At 35.4% G+C, this 18,128-nt stretch overlaps 1 protein-coding gene across 1 annotated transcript in view; it reads left to right on the top strand.

Annotated features, from left to right (window-relative positions):
• Window positions 1-18,128, top strand: part of WRN (Werner syndrome RecQ like helicase) — a 139,559-nt gene that overhangs the window by 57,743 nt on the left and 63,688 nt on the right. The window contains exons 14-18 of the mRNA XM_025394193.1: window positions 13-80; window positions 362-470; window positions 1,229-1,297; window positions 6,567-6,649; window positions 10,321-10,427. Of these exons, the coding sequence (XP_025249978.1) occupies window positions 13-80; window positions 362-470; window positions 1,229-1,297; window positions 6,567-6,649; window positions 10,321-10,427 (436 nt within the window). The remainder of the gene's footprint in view (window positions 1-12; window positions 81-361; window positions 471-1,228; window positions 1,298-6,566; window positions 6,650-10,320; window positions 10,428-18,128) is intronic.

Below are 18,128 nucleotides of genomic sequence, written 5' to 3' on the forward strand. Positions count from 1 at the left end.
TTCACCTTCAAGAGTTCAATGGAAAGTGATTCATTCAGTATTGGAAGAAAGAAGAGATAATGTTGCTGTCATGGCAACTGGTAAGTTGTATTTAAGCAAATAACCTAATCCTTTAAAAATAAAGCATGAAGAGTTTGAAATAATCTTTCATTAAACTCTCAAAATACAAATGCAACTACAAATGATGTAAAATATAGAAGAGAGTGAACAGAGAACAGATGCTCAGATTTATGTATCAATTAACTTTTAGAAAGATAGCATACTAGTATTGACCATTCATCTGTATAAGTACATTGTAAAAAGAAATGAAAGCGTCAAGGGTTTATTTTTATTTCTATGAGCGTATTTTTTTCATTTCAAGGATATGGAAAGAGTTTGTGCTTCCAGTATCCACCTGTTTATGTAGGCAAGATTGGCCTTGTCATCTCTCCCCTTATTTCTCTGATGGAAGACCAAGTGCTACAGCTTAAGTAAGTCATGTTATCATTGCTGCAACATCACCCTCTTTTTTTCTTCTGCGGATGAAACATCTGATCCATCATGCATGTTAAAATCTAGTTCACAATAACACATTTCTGCAGGTATTGCTTTATCTTTATTAGTAATAAATGACACTTTAGTGGAAGAGCTTATCTTCTTTCTTGTGTTCTTTGTAATTCAAAGCTATCAGGTGGCCCTGATAAAATTCTTTTAAAAAACATTATTACTTTATGCTGGTTTACATTGAATATCTCAAAATTATTTTCTGTTTCTATTATGCTTGCTTTTTAGCTTGATAAGAAGTGTATACATGGAAGTATATTTTTTATCTATGAAAAATTTTTCAGCTTCTTCAACCTGAGCTTGCAATCTGTTTTTAAATTGATACATAATATCTTTACATATTCATGGGGTACTGTAGTATTTTGATACACTCATATCAAATACACTTGATCAAATCAGGGCATTTGTTCATCTTCATCAGCTTGAACATTTATCATTTCTTTGTGCTGGGAACATTTCTAATCTTTTCTTCGAGTTGCTTTGAAATATACAGTATTATTGTTGTTAACTATAGTTACCCTACTGTTGGTTAATGAGTACAAACATACAGTTAGATAGAAGGAATAGGTTCTAGCAAAGAACCAGAATATACATTATTATATTTCTTTATTCTTGCTCACTTAAGAATCAAATTGATATGTGTAATGTGTACATGGGGCCAGAATATTTGTTTTTCTTCTTATAGAATGTCCAACATCCCAACTTGCTTCCTTGGATCAGCACAGTCAGAAAATGTTCTAACAGACATTAAATTGTGAGTAATTTTTTTTCCCTCAACTTTTATTTTGGATTCATGGGGCTGCATGAGCAAGTTTGTTACGTGGGTGAATTACATGTTGCTGAGGAAGTTGTGAGTAATTTCTGTGATTTCTAATCATGTGGTCAGATGTCTGTGGTATATGAGAGACTTTTGTACACAAACAAATTTTATTAAATGCCTGAAAAAAAGTCCATGATTTTAAAATGCACTTTCTTTTTATAGTACCTTTGCAGGACTGTTACTTTTTAAATCCTTCAAACTTGAAGAAATCTGTTATTCTCAGTTCTTGGGCTATAAGATTCGCATTGTAGTCATAGAATTATAAAAATTTTGGTTTTGGAAGAGAAGCTGGGGAGTATCAAGATTGTCTCATTTTATAGATGAGAAAACTGAGGCTCAGAGACAAGTAATTTGGCCAAAGTCACTCAATGACTGACTGATCAGGGACTGGATTCTAGGTCTCTTACCCAACGAATTCTATCATGATGTAATTCCTAAGGAGAATATCATCTCAGCCACACATACACACACCCATTTTGTGTGTGTGTGTGTATATATATATGTACACACACACAAACATATATACACACATATATACATACACATATATTAATATATATGCATATATATGCATATTCTAATTCAGAACATTTTCATCACTCCCAAAAGAACACCCCTGCCCATTAAGCAGCTGCTTTCTTTACATACATATTAGTATATACATACACATGAGATACACATGTATTTACTGAGTTTTGATAAATACATACAAAGATGTAAACCAAACCTCTAACAAGATACAGAATATTACTGACACTCTAGAAAGTTTCTTCATGTCTCTCCCCAGTCTGTCCTTCCATCCTCCATCCTAGGCAAGCCTCTGCTCTGATTTTCTCTACCATAGTTTGGTAGAATGCCATATAAATGTGTTCACACAATATGAACTCTTTTGTGTGAGACTTCTTTCATTTGGTGTAATGTTTCTGAGATTCTTCCATGCTGTTGCATGTATCAGTAGTTTTTGGTTTTGTTTTGTTTTGTTTTTGTTTTTTTAGAGACACTGTGTCCTGTCACCCAGGCTAGAGTACAGTGGTGCAATCATAGCTTACTGCAGCCTCTAACTTGTGGGCTCAAGCTATCCTCCTGCCTCCCAAGTACCTAGGGCTACAGGCATGTTCCACCATGCCTGGCTAATTATTAAATTTTTTGTAGAGACAGGAGCTTCCTTGGTTGCCCAGGCTGGTCTTGAACTCCTGGCCTCAGGATTGTTTCCAGTTTTGGAGTATTACAAATAAAGCTGCTATGAACATTCACATATAAGTCTTTGTATGGACATATGTTTTCATTTTATTGATACATATCAAGGAGTGGATCCTGTGGTGGATATATGTTTAACTTTCTTTTTTCTGAGATAAAATGAGAAAGCGATCCTCCTGCCTTGGCCTTCCAAAGTGCCGGGATTACAGGCATGAACCACTGCACTTGGCATAGTTGTTTGTTTGTTTGTTTGTTTTTTAAATATCTGAGTGTTATTTTATTATATTTCATTGAATATAGCACAGTTTGTTTTTACATTTTCTTATTGATAGACACCTAGGCAATTTTTCTAGTTTTGGACTGTTCCTAATAAAGCTGCTATATACATCCTTATAAAAATCTTTTTTGTGAACATGTTTTCTTTTTTTCTAAGCATTTTAAATCACCTTTATTGAGGTGTAATTGACTTACAATAAATTTTGTATGCTGAGAAAGTATAATTTGATAAGTTTTGGCACAGGTATGCACTCAGGAAACCATCATCACAATCCAGATAATGAACATATTCATCACCCACAAAGTTTACCTTTTTGTTTCAATCCCAGTCACCAGGTAATTGCTGATCTCCTTCCTGTTACCATAGACTAGTTTGCGTTTTCTAAAATTATGTATACGCGGAGTCAGTCATATTTTATGTGCTCTTTTTTTTTGTCTGGTTTAAATAATGCAATATAATTATTTTGAGATTCATCCATGTTATTACATTGAGTAATAGTTCATTCCTCTTATTGTTAAGTGGATTATATTTTATGGATATCCAACAAGTTGTTTATCCATTCACCTCATAGACATTTGGATTGTTTCCAGTTTTGAGTTCTTACAGGTAAAGCTGCTGTGAACATTCATATATAAGTCTTCGTATGGACATATGTTTTCATTTTACTGATTTTGTATGAAGGAGTGGAATGACTGGAACATGTGATGGATATATGTTTAACTTTGTTTTTTCTAATTGAGATAAAATTCACAGAACATAACTTTTACCATTTTTTAATTTTATTTTATTTTGAGATGGAGTCTCGCTCTGTTGCCCAAGCTGGAGCACAGTGGCGTGATCTTGGCTCACTGCAAGCTCCATCCCCTAGGTTCACACCATTCTCCTGCCTCAGCCTCCCAAGTAGCTGGGACTACAGGCGTCCGTCACCATGCCCAGCTAATTTTTTTATATATTTTTAAAATATTTTTAGTAGAGACGGGGTTTCACCGTGTTAGGCAGGAATGGTCTCTGTCTCTTGCCCTCATGATCTGCCCTCCTTGGCCTCCCAAAGTGCTGGGATTATAGGTATGAGCCACTGTGCCCGGCCACTTTTACCATTTTAATCGTTACTAAAGTCCAGTGGGTTTTGGTGTAGTAATACCATATAGTATAATATATAATGTGTAACATTATTACTATATGATATATAGTAATACTATATAATATATATTATATATAATATTAATATATATTGATTCCAGAACATTTTCCTAACTCCCAAAAGAATTTCCGTACCCATTGTGTGGTCATTCCCTATTGTCCCTTTTATTTTCTTTTCTTTTTTTCTGAGACAGGGTCTCCCTCTGTCGCCCGGGCTGGAGTGCACTGGCATGATCATGGTTCACTGCAGCCTTGATTTCCTGGGCTCAATTGATCTTTCCACCTCAGTCTCCTGAGTGCTGGAACTGTAGGCACAAGTTACCATACCTGGCTAATTTGTTTTATTTTTAATAGAGATGAGATTTTGCTCTGTTGCCTAGGTTGTTCTCAAACTCCTGGGCTCAAGTAATTGTCCCACTTCAGCCTTCCAGAACACTGGGATTACAGGCGTGAGCCACTCTGCCTGGCCTTTTGTCTCTGTTCTGCCCACTTCCAACCACTAGTCTACTTTCTGTCTCTATGATTTGCCTATTCTGGATATGTCTATAAATGAACTCATACAGTACATGGTCTTTTGTGTCTGGCTTCTTCTTAGCGTAATCATATCAGTACTTCATTCAGTCTTTTTTTATGACTGAATAATATTCCATAGTATGGGCATACACATTTTAAAAAATTCGTTAATCAGGGATGGACATTTGGGTTGTTTCCTTTTTGGCTGTTATGAATAATGGTGCTATGAACATTTGTGTACCAATTTTTTTATGAACATACATTTTCAATGCTTTTGCATATATGCCTAAGAGTGGAATTACTGGACTATATGCTAATTCTTTGTTTAAGAAACTACCAAGCTTTTGAGAATGATTGTATCATGGGATGTTCCCACCAGCAGTGTATGAGAGGTCCAGTTCCTCCCCATCCTTGCCATCACTTAGTCTAGCTGATCTTTAATTTAAGCCATTCTAATAGTATCTCATTTTATTTTTAGTTTGCTTTTCCCTAATGACTAATTATATTGAACATATTTTCATACACTTACTGGCCATCTGTATATCTTCTTTGAGGAAGTGTCTGTTAAAATCTTCTGCTTATTCTTTTTACTTATTGAGTTTTGATAGTCATTTCTATATTCTGAATATAAATTCTTTATTTGATATATGCTTTAAAAACATTTTCTCCTAGTTTATGACTTTTCATACTTTCCACACAGTTCTTTTGAAGAGCAGCAGTTTTTCATTTTGATAAAGTCCAGTTTGTCGATTTGTTCTTTTAGGGATTTTTGCTTTTAGTGTTTTGACCCAGGGTTACAAAGATTTGCTTTTATGTTTTCTCCTAAAAGTTTTATAGTTTTAAGTTTTACATTTAGATTTATGATTCATTTTTAGTAAATGTTGTCTATTGTAGGAGATATTGATTACAGTTTATATATTTTTCACCTATTGTTCCAGCTCCATTTTTAAAAAAGACTATGCTTTTACACTGAATTGACTTTGTACTTTTGTCAAAAATAAATTGACTGCATATATGTGGGTCATTTGCTGCACTGTCTATTCTGTGTTTGGTGGATCTATGTCTGTCTTGATTGGTGTCTTGATTACTGTAGCTTTATAATAAACCTGGAAATCAGATAGTGCAAGGCCTCTAGCTTTGTTCTTTTCTTTCAGAGTTTTTCTGGCTATTCTATGTCCTTTGTATTTCTGTGAGCATGTCAGCATCACCTTTTCAACCAAAATGCCTGCTGGGATTTTGATTGCGTTTACCTCGAATCTAGATATCGAAACAATAGCTGCCTTGATAATTATTGTCACTGTTTTATACCAAAGAAACTGGGCATGCTAAAGTAACTTGGCTAACATCACTTACCTTGTAAGGAGTAGAACTGGGCAGTTTGACATCAGAGCTTATTCTTTATACTGCTTCCTATGTTAATTAGAATACAATGTTAATTTCATAAAGGTAAAGGCATATCTGTTTTGTTAATATTTGATTCCTTGTGAGAGCACAGTGCCTAGCGCACAGTAGACACTTTAACATCTGTTGAATGGACAGGTGAGTGCTTTTAAAGTCTTTTCATATAGAAAATTAAGTTTCATTACATTTGGCTTGATCTAGGTCTTCATTTCATAGAATGGAGCACAGACTCTGTAAATATTTTGCCCCAGACCTAGCCTTATTACAAACAGTGTCTTAATTAGGATTCTGTCTACCCAGAATAGAAATTAACTCAAGCTAGCATAAGTGTATATTGAATTTTGTATTAAGGATAAAGGAATGTCTCATAGATCCCACTTAAAAGAAATTAGCCAGCCCTTAGGAAGAGACTGGAATTGGGTTTGGAAAATACAATAGGGCTTTCTTTTTATCTATAGTCTTTAGTGAGTCATCCTCATTTTTCTCTCTGAAGAGGTAAGCATTCTCTGTATGTATATAGCCATCTTTTAGATTTTCGTGACATAAAGTATTTAAACATTCATCAGGTATTTTGATTTTAAGTTGTAATTCCTTGAGATTATTGTTTTCTTTATTGTTAATATGTTTCCTTTCCTTTTTTTTTTTTTTTTCTTTTTGTTTTGTTTGTTTTTGCAGAGGCAAATACCGGATTGTATACATAACTCCAGAATACTGTTCAGGTAACATGGGCCTACTCCAGCAACTCGAGGCTGATATTGGTAAGTGGTAAAGAAAGATCTTTGTAAATACTTACTGAGTTAATCTTTAAAGTTAAACCTATGGATGGACACTGGATTTCACTTCTGTTAAAATTTATTTCAAACATTACTTCCTCCAGGAAATCTGACTCTCTAATTGGGCGTTTCACCTATCTTATCCCATGATACTCTATAATTCCTTTTGCTACAGAAATTAGGCTCTGTTAGCATAATTACCTGTTTATATATCTGTTTTCTTCTGCTAGGCTATACACTTTTCAAGGGAAAAATACCACTTCTTAAAATTTATGTTTCCCCAGTGCAGTCAGTGTGCTTGGCACATAGGCACTTAAACATATTGTTGAATGAATGTTGAATCCTAGGTTCTATGAAATTTTAATTTACTTGTTTTTCATGTTCTGTATCTAAATTAAGTCAATGTAGTGGTTTTGTACTCTCTTTGTTCATAAGAATCACTTTTCAAACTTAAAAAAAATATAGGTAACCAACCCCCAACCTTGAAAATTCTGATTTAACAGGCGTGGGGTGGCACCTGGCATTGGTGGCTTCTCACAGGTGATTCTGATGTATAGCCAGGGTTGGAAACCACAGTACCTTTGATTAGTTGCCACTAGTGAGTTTGATTTATTACAAAAACCAAAAACTTGGATAAGTCAGAGTTTATTTCCTAGAAAGTGTAAATATAGAATTAGTCAAAAGCTGATAGCACTTTTTTTTGTTCTTAAAAATATTTTAAGCCTCAGTATAGTGAGACCTCGTCTCTACAAAGAATTTTTTTAAAAATTGGCCGAGCCTGGTGGTGCATGCCTGTAGTCCAAGCTACTTGGGAGGCTGAGGTAGGAGGATTGTTTGAGCCTGGGAGATGGAGGCTGTGGTGAGCCGACATTACACTACTGCACTCCATCCTGGGCAACAGAGCGAGACCATGCCTCAAAAAAGAATTTTTTTTTCTTCTTGGTGGTTAGGTTCAACTATCCAAGAATTGCAATCATGGCTCCTCTTGCAAATGCCCCTATTTCACACTTTCAGTTGACCTAACCAAATTTAATTTTTCAATATCATATGATCTTGTTATATAATTATGTATTGAAATAATTCCAGATAGGTTAGGTTTTCAAATTGCAACGTCTCGTTTAACGGTTACTTTTATATAACTGTAGGAAAGCATTTGATAATTTTTCCAACAATATAATGAAAATAAACTTGTATCTTTTTTGGTATGTGTTAAAACCAACAACAGAATGAGGGCAGCAATTAACATTTCATTAAATATATTAGCAACGAGTACATTTATGAGCTCGTAAACTCCCTTATTGACATACTATATTTTTGCCTTTAATGGACAATGAATTTGATATGTTTCCTATTAGGTTGTATGAAGTTCTTGTGAATATTTCACTTTGAATTAAGAATAACTACCCTATATATAAATTTCATGGTTGTATTGCAAAAGCTATGGTCTATGTCTATAGTGGTCTGGGTACGTTTTTACTGTTTGCTTTGTTTCTGTGGTAGTGTTAAATGAATAATAAGCTTAAGTATTTAAACAAATACTTAATACTTTTGACAAGTAGTTAAAACTCTATTTTTATTTTTTTGTAATGGATGAATTATGAACACTGCAATTATTAGAGCAGTGTACTTTGCTTATGATGGATGAAAATGTTCTCTGGTTGACTCAGTGTTGAATAAAAAGGGATAAATTAAATAAAAATTATTTTTGAAATATTTTCCTTTGCCTTTTGTTGCGGGAAATTGTACAATGCTTGCAAAAATGAATATACGCAGGATGTTATTTGTACAGCAGTCTGACATTTAGCTAATCAGATTCCTCATTTTTTGGTAAATGTTAAATTACTTAAGTAGTCTGGATTTTTAACAGAAAGAGCAAACATAGTTTTATAGGGAGACTCCTTACCAACCAGACTTTTAACTTAAGTGAATGTTGGCAAAAGCTTGTCTAAACTGATTTTGAGGGATAAGGTTTAGCTCCATTAAAAGCTACTTTGTCAAACCTGTAACTAAAGCTTTTAAAAAAAGGAAAGTTTTAAAGTAAAAGAGACCATCATCTCTGTTTCAACCTATTTAATTTAAAATCTGAGCTGAAGTAGGAGTATTGCTTCCACCCAGGAGTTCGAGACCAGCCTGGGCAACACAGTGAGACCCCATCTCTGAAAAAAAAAATGAGCTAAGCGTGGTACCTGTTATAGTCCTACTTACGAAAGAAAGAGAGAGAGAAGGAAGGAAGGAAGGGAGGAAGGAAGGAAAGAAGGAGGGAAAAATCAATCAGTCACTCAGGTTTAGTTTCAAAAGCCAAAATAATTATAGTGATAATATTGAATTTTTTCCAGCCACTCAGTAGTACCCAGAGAATTTTGATACAAATAACTGACTTTGCCCCCATGTTTAGTAGGTTTTTTTTTTTTGGCTTTCTTTCTCCTCCACACTGTCCTAAGACTGTTGTAACTTGTAATGTCAATGAATTGTAATTGTTTATTTGCGTGTCTGTCTCCTCTTTTAGAATTGTGAACTCCTCAGGTCATGGATTGTATTTTATTAGTCTTTTTATTGCTAGAAAAGTGTTTGGATAATAATAGATATTTATTAACCATAATAGGAGTAGTAGCAATTTTTCTGTGTGTGTGCCAGGCCCTATTTTAGCATTTTATGTGAATGATATAATTTAATCTTTAGAGCATCTAGAAAATGTTAGGTACTATTATTGTCCACATTTTACTTGTGAGAGGACTGAGACTTGGAAAGCTTAAGTAACTTGCTTAAGGTAATACACATGACAGGTGGTGGAGCCAAGTTCTGCATCTGGGCAGTCTGACTTTAGAGCTTTTTAATCATCCTCCTCTTAGTGTCTGAACATTATTAATGCTCAGAGAAGTATCAAAGAATGATCAGACTCATTGAAGGAAAAACTTATTCTTATGTATCAATTTGTTAATTGAGAGCAAAAGCACAACTGTTACTACTTTGAAAAATCTGAAGACGTTGTTCTGACATGCATTACAACACACTGTTGATTCCGCTTCAGTGTGTGTGTCTGGTGTGGGGGCAGAGCAGAGAGGCTACTACAGGAAGAAAGAACAAATTACGTTTCTTCTTACCTACTTTGTACATCATGTGATTTAGCTCTTCCCATACCATTTTACATTAGAAAATGTGGCTGTCCTCCTGTGCTCTGATACTGGCATTTCAGAGGACTCTTTGCAATATGATGTGTGATTAGTCATGGATGGCAATGCAGTTAATTTCAGTAGAAATTTGCTGGCTCTTTTTATCTCTTTAATAGCTAACGCATGAGACAAAATTGAAGGTATTACCAAAGAGAAATGCAGGTGGATAGTTTTGGAGACAAAGTCACAGTAAGCAATTCATCTCTCCAAGGAATAGTGATGAAAGCTGAGATCCAATAAATGTCTTCTTTGGATTAATACATAAATATTTCCTTTTAAAATTCTTAAGCCTTTTATTCATATATCTCCCCTCTCCCTATTTCCAATAATGATTTTTTGTCTTAATATGATGGTATTTATGCTTCTGTTTTTATAGGAACCAAATACTTTGATTTTGGTTATTTGTTCTCCTTCGGAAATGTAGATGAGTTTATTTTTTTCCTTTTGAGCCTTATCTTTTCCTTTACGTGTTTTTCTTTTTTATAGGTATCACACTCATTGCTGTGGATGAGGCTCACTGTATTTCTGAGTGGGGGCATGATTTTAGGAATTCATTCAGGAAGTTGGGCTCCCTTAAGACAGCACTCCCAATGGTAAGCTTTGCCAAGTCTGATGTCCCGAAATTACATTCTTACTAAGGAGAGCATTCAGGATTGGGGAGTGGTAAAAAAGCTGGAGACTTCACTATAAAAGAGCAAAAGGATAATGTGAAAAGAGAACTATTTTTAAAAAAATTCTAAAGTTGGCATATAATCTATTGAGGAATACAGTAGAACAAGACTTGACAAACCTTTTCTGAAAGGACCAGGTAATAAATATTTCAAGCTTTATAGGCCACATGTAGTCTGTATCACATATTCCTCTCTCTCTCTCTTTTTTCTTTTAGTAACCCTTTAAAAATGTAAAGGGTTACATTTTTTACTGGTGGGCCATAACAAAACAGGCTGTGGGCCATATTTGTCCAAATGTCTTCTCAGTGATCTTTCATCCATATATCCTTTTACTCTAGGATACTGTGAAATCCCAGTTACCCCTTATTGTATCACATTGAAAACCTAAAGTTTGAACTATTCTACAGAGATTTTATTAAAGCTTTCAGTATTAGAATTTCCCTTTCTTCCCTATTATAAAAAATAGCAAATTTTGACCAGGCGCCGGGGCTCACGCCTGTAATCCCAGCACTTTGGGAGGCCAAGGTGGACGGATCACCTGAGGTCAGGAGTTCGAAACCAGCCTGGTCAACGTGGTGAAACCCTGTCTCTACTAAAAATACAAAAATTATCTGGGCATGGTGGCAGGTGCCTGTAATCCCAGCTACTCGGGAGGCTGAAGCAGGAGAACCGCTTCAACTCAGGAGGCGGAGGTTGCAGTGAGCCAAGATCGTGCCATTGCACTCCAGCCTGGGCAACAAGAGTGAAACTCTGTCTCCAAAAAACAAAACAAAACAAATTTTTACATGAATATTCTACATGATTGGCATATTTACATGAATGGTTTAAAAACCCACAGTACTAGCACTGTTTTATTTTTTATTTTGAAAATTGTAAATTCACAAGAAGTTGTAAAACAAAAAAACAAAAAAGACGTATAGAGAGGTCCTATGTACCTTTCACCCAGTTTCCTGAACAGTATCATCTTGCATGACTATAGTACAGTATCAAAACTAGGAATATGACATTTGTACAGTATCTACAGTTTATTCTTATTTCTCCAGTTTTGTAAGTATTCTTTTGCATGGTGTGTGTATTGTTCTATGCAGTTTAATCTCATGTACATTTGTGTAACTACCACTGCAGTCAGGATACCAAATGTTCCCTTACCACAAAGCTCCCTGGAGCTGTTCTTTCCACCCCTGGCGCTAGCCACTGGCAACCACAAATCTGGTCTCACTCTCTAAAATTTTATTTCAAGAATGTTATATACATGGAATCATGCAATTTGTCACCTTTTGGAATTAGTTTTTTTCACTCAACATAATTACCTTGAGATCCATTCAAGTTGTTTGTGGTCATGTGTTGCTTAACAACAGGGATATGTTCTGAGAAATGTGTTCTTAGGACATTTCGTGGTTATCTGAACATGCACTTACACAAACTTGCATGATAAAGCTTACTGCATACCTAGGCTGTATGGTAGAGCCTATTGCTCCTAGGCTGTAAACCTGTCCAGCATGTTACTGTAATGAATACTGCAGGCAATTGTAATACAATGGTGAGTATTTGTGTATCTAAACATATCTAATGTAGAAAAGGCACAGTAAAAATACAGTATAAAAGATAAAAGATGGTATACCTGTATAGGGTGCTTCCTGCAAATGGAGCTTGTAGGACTGGAAGTTGCTCTGAGTGAGTGAGTGAGTGAGTGGTGAGTGAATGTGAAGGCCTAGGACATTACTCTACACTACTGTAGGCTTTATACATATTGTACACTTAGTCTACACTAAATTTATTTTCAATTTTTCTTTAAAAATTTTCTTCCTTTAATAAGAAATTAATCTCAACTTACTGTAATTTTGATTCATAAACCTAAAACACTTTTTGACTTTGGACTCTTGTAATAACTCTTCAATTAAAACATAAACACATTGTACGGCTCTACAAAATTTTTTCTTCCTTGATTAATGCATTCCATAAGCCTTTATTTTAAAATTTTATTTTTATTTTTTAAACTTTTTTGTTAAAAACTAAAATACAAACACACATATCAGCCTAGACCTACACAGGGTCAGGATCATCAGTATTGCTGTCTTCCACCTCCACATCTTGTCCCACTGGAAGTTCTTTAGGGGCAGTAACACTCGTGGAGCTGTCATCTGTGATAACAATGCCTTCTCCTAGATACCTCCTGAAGGACCTGCTTGAGGCTGTTTTACAGTTGACTTTAGAAAATGAATATGTAGAAGGAGTATACTCTAAAATAATGGAAAAGGGTATAGGTAAATGTGTGAACCAGTAACATACTTGTTTATTATTCATTAAGTTATATACTGTACATAATTGTATGTGCAATACTTTTTAATGACTGGCAGGACAGTAGGTTTATTGATAGCAGCATCACTACAAACGTGAGCAGTGCCTTGTGCTAAGACATTATGGCGGCTATGACATCACCTGGTGATAGGAATTTTTCAGCTTCATTATAATCTTTTGGGACCACTGTTCTACATGTGGTCTGTCATTGACAGAAATGCCATTAAGTATCACGTGACTGTTTTTCGGAAGTCTGTTCCTTTTTATTATTACAGAGTATTCCATGGTATGGTTGTACTACAGTTTAACTGTTCACCTGTTGAAGAACTTTTGGGTTGTTTTCCAGTTTTTGACTATTATGAATAAAGATGCTATGAACATTTGTGTGTATCTCAAAAGTTCTTCAATAGGTGAATGGCTAAACAACCTGAAAATATAAAAGTTTTCATTTCTCTGGGATAAATGGCCAGGAGTGTATTTTTAGTTTTTAAGGAATTGCCAAACTGTTTTCCAAAGTGGCTATAGCATTTTACATTCCTGTCAGCAGTGTGTGAATGATCTAGTTATCCTTGCCACCGTTTGTTGTTGCAACTGTTTTTTATTTTAGCCATTTTGATAGGTGTCGAGTGGTATCTCACTTTTAATTTGCATTTCTCTCGTGACTAATGATGTTGAATGTCTTTTCATATGCTAATTTGCCTCCGGTGAAATTCCTTATATAATTGGAGTGCTTGTTTTTTTCTGTTGAGTTTTAAGAGTTTAAAAAATACATTGTAGAAACGAGTCCTTGGTCAGATACGTGGTTTCAAATATTTCTTTCATTTTGTAGCTTGTCTTTTCATTCTTTTTATCATGTCTTTCACAGAGTACATATTTTACATTTTAGTGAAATCCAGTTTATCATTTTTTCATTTATGGATTGTGCTCTTCACCTAGCCCTAGATCCTGAAGATTTTCTCCTATGGTTCTTTCCTAAAATTGTTACAGTTTTATGTTTTAGGTCTGTGATCCATTTTGAGTTAAATTTTGTATAAGATGTGAGGTTTAAGTCAAGGTTCATTGTTTTCCCAATAGATGTTAAATTACTGCAGACCCTTTGTTGAACAGGCTGCCCTTCCCTTGTTAAATTGCATTTGCCCCTTTGTTGCAAGTCATTTGGGTGTATTTGTCTAGGTCTATTTCTGGGTTCTCTAGCCTGTTATATTAATTTTGAATGAATAAATAAAGTTGACTTATGTTTAAGTTTTCTTGGTAGTAGTGAGGCAGTGGTGCCTTCTGAGCCCAGGATTTCCCAGTTTTGTGAGTAAACTGTGTTAGAAATTGTTTGTTATTCTTTTGGTAGATTGTCTAGTTCAATTTCATTGCTCATTAATCTTGCTTATAGATAGCAAATTGAGAGGAATCTCAAAAATAGTGTCTTTTGTTAGCTTATCTCACAGAGTTTGGTTGGAGCAGATATTAAAACAGAACAAACCAAAAAGAAATTAAATATACTAGTTAGCAAGTTTATATTGAGGGAAAATCAAGCCATGTGAATTGAGCTCCAGTGATGTGGCTGACCTTGGGTCAGATTTTTGTATCATGGTTCAACAAGGTAGCTATTAAAATCTTCATACTACTTCTTGAAATAATTCTTCAGTAGTCACTTAGGACAGCACACACTCCTGGATTTCTTCTTTCCTTACTGTCTCTTTATTCTCAGTCTCCTGTTTCTTCTCATCTCCCTGCCCTTTTAATGTTGGCCTTCCAGAAACCTTAGTCTTTGGAACTACCTTTGTACTCATTTTCTTGGTCATTTCACCTAACATACAGTTTTATTTTATTTTATTTATTTTTTTATTTTTGACATAGAGTTTCACTCTTGTTGCCCGGGCTGGAGTGCAATGGCGTGATCTCAGCGCACTGCAACCTCTGCCTCTAGGGTTCGAGTGATTCTCCTGCCTCAGCCTCCCGAGTAGCTGGGATTACAGGCAGGCACCACCATGCCCAGCTAATTTTTGTATTTTTAGTAGAGATGGTGTTTCACCATAGTGGCCAGGCTGGTCTCGAACTCCTGACCTCAGGTGATCCACTTGCCTTGGCCTTCCAAAGTGCTGGGATTACAGATGTGAGCCACCACGCCCAGCCTGCAGTTTTAAATACCAAGCCTATGCTGAGAACTCCCAAATTTTTATCTCCATCATAGACTGATATCAGCAGTATATGAGTGATCCAGTTGTTTTTGCCTCTTTGCCAGCATTTGGTGTTGTCACTATTTGTTCATTTTAGCCATTTAGTAGAATATATGTACATATATGTGTGTACACACAGGCACACATCTATGTAACTACTCAACATGCCTCTGGTGAGATGACCAAAAGGTGTCTCAAACTTAACCTCTTCCTAACTGACTTCTGCGTAGCACTCCAGATCTGCTCTTTCCTCACTCTTCTCCATCTTGTTTAACAGCAACTCCATTGGCCAAAATTTTGGAATTTTCCTAATTTTTTCTCTTTTTCTCACACTCCACTGTTTATTTAAACAGTAAGGAAATCTTGTGAGGGCTTCAGAATATATGCAGGATTAAATCATTTCTCTCTCGATCCCTGCCATTCCCCAGGTAAAAGCCACCATCTCCTTGGAGCCTCCTGCTTTCACTCTTCCCATCCCTCATTCTGTTTCAACACAGCGTCCAGAGTGATACTTTAAAAATGAAGTCAGATAGATCATGTCTTCTGCTCAGAACCACCTAGTAGCATGCCATTTCCCTCTAAATAAAGGCAAAAGCCCCTTCCATTTTCCCTCTGACCTCATTCTCCTTGTCTCCTCATTCACCGGATTCAGCCACATCACCCTCTTTGTTTTTCTTTGGACATTCCAGGCATGCTCCAGCGCCTGGGCTTTGTGCCTGCTGCTTCCTTTCCCTGAATACGTTTCCCCCACATTATCTGTGCGATGTTCTCCCCTACTTCTCTCAGATGTTTTGCATTTAGGCCTTCTGGGCCGCCATATTTGAAATATCGGATTAGTTCCCCCTCCCCCATCATTCAACATTACTCCTGAACCTTTGCTTTTTTAAAAATAGCACTATCACTGTTTAACTTATTGTGTTATATTTTGTTAATTTTCTGTGAGTTTTTCTTCACTGGAATATTCTTTGTAGGGAGGAGTTTTTGACTGTTGGTTTATAAAATCTAGAACAATACCTGGCTTATAGGAGGTGCTCAATATATAACGGGGTGAATGAATGAATGAATTCTGATGAGAAAGCTGAGAATTAGTAAAGTGACTTTCCAAAACAGGTAGTGGGCAGTATAGAGTTGGGCCATAAATAGCTACACCATACAAGCAAATGATTTGAAAGAGGCATAAAATGTAATTTCTGCCCTCAAGTAGCTCATAGTTCAGTAAAGGAGTCTAGATTCATACCTATAACAGTAGAAGTAATAGTACCAAACAAAATATGGTATTATGAAGTGGTACAAATAATACAAAAAGATGAACAGTGTTAGTAGTACATGTTTAGAAGGGATTTCTGTGGTGAAAGTCGCTAGGCACAGTGCACCTGGAGGACTGATTTCCATTAATTTAGAATGGTTTAAAATAAGCTTTTGGAAACTAGGAAGATTACTTTCTGTAATCCTTTCCTAGGCCTTTGATTCTAGAAGGATTGTGTTAAAGGAGTTTTAAATATTTTATACAGTTCTTAAACATTTTTTAGCTTGAATTAAATCTTGTATTATGTCTGACCATGGATGTCATTGGATCATTTTCATTTCTTGGGAGGATTAATAAAGCACGTTCCTTCTGTTGGGCCTCCAGTGCAGGGAGCGTGTTGGCCGAGCAATGGCTGAGAAAACCTTTTTCCCCTGGTGTTTTCAAGAACCCTCTTTATTAGCTAAATGGTGAGACATGCCACCTGGTGGTTATAGCACTATCATTTTTTTTTCACTGTTCTTGGTGCTTTTTTTCTTCTTCTGATTCCAGTTATACTAGGATAACTACTATAAACCTAGAATGTTTCACACCATATTATTTCAATAAGTTCAAAAACAGCAGAGATGACTAAGCTGTTTGGCACAAAGATTCCTATTTGGAGGGAATCAGACAAAGTGGGTGTTGAGAAAGAACAGGCAGGCAGAAAGCTTTGCATCAGTCTTAAAGCTATTTACATTTCAGGTAAGAGGAACTGTGAAGTCCATGAGACATGTGGGGTTTTTCTGTTACTTTCTCCCCAGTACCTATTACAAAGATCAGCACATAGTAGGTACTCAGTAACTATTTAGAATGAGTGTGTGAATGAATGAAGTATGTGTGATGTTATGGAGTACAAAGTTAGAATTAGCAACATGACCTGAATTTAGAAGCAGGTGGAATACTTACACTTTTCTCAATCTGTGGGGACTACACCATTGAAGTATATGTCTAAGATCTTCCTAAATTTATAGTCATAAATCTGTTACTATAAATTTAGGAAGATTAATTTATATTTGGTTGCTTGATTTAGCAAAACTTGCTGCCTGTTAAAAAGAAATTAAGACCTGTCAACTTAAAGAATACATTTTGTGAGTTAAGAACTAAGTGACAGTATAATTTATTACCCGAAATAGTTTGCTTCTGAAAATTAAAGAGTTCAAGCTGTTAATAATTATGCCATGACTGCAGGCATAAACTGGGAATGTCCCAGCAAATAAGGATGTATTGTCACCCTTCTCATAGCCTGACTGTGTGTTGTTTTTAAGCTTCACTCTAGTTTATATATTTTAAATGTCATAAAATGCCACATACTTACAAGAGAAAAGGTCCTATTCATTGCTGAAGTGGAAGTTTATCATTAATTTTTAATGTATTCTATTACTTTATTTTCTAATTCTAGAAGCAACATTCTGAGCTATATCTTTCTAGAATGTTGAGGCAAAAGAGTAAATTTATAGTGATTTTCACCGTTACCAGATTGCTGGAATAGGGAATTTCTGGTAGCAAGATGGGTCTAACACATCATACAGCCCTCTCCATCTCATTTTTTTTTTTTTTTTTTTTTGCTGAAAGAGCAGCCCTTGCAAATGTCAGTTGCAAATCGGGAGTAGTACTCATGTCTCTGAAGTTCTTATATAGAATTCTTTTTTTTAATTTTAATGACAATATTTGTAAAAGTTGAAACTTTTTGAGCGCTTACTATATTTGATGCATTACAGCACTTTGCATGTTTTATCTCACTTGATATTCATAACTTTATGAGATGGCACTGTTATTGTAGCCATTTTATAGATGAGGAAACTGAAGCTTAGAGAGTTAAATAAAGAGCTCAAAAATCTCACATCTAGTAAGTGGCAAAAACAGGATTTC

Source organism: Theropithecus gelada, chromosome 8, assembly GCF_003255815.1.
Source record: "Theropithecus gelada isolate Dixy chromosome 8, Tgel_1.0, whole genome shotgun sequence".
NCBI classification, from domain to species: domain Eukaryota; kingdom Metazoa; phylum Chordata; class Mammalia; order Primates; family Cercopithecidae; genus Theropithecus; species Theropithecus gelada.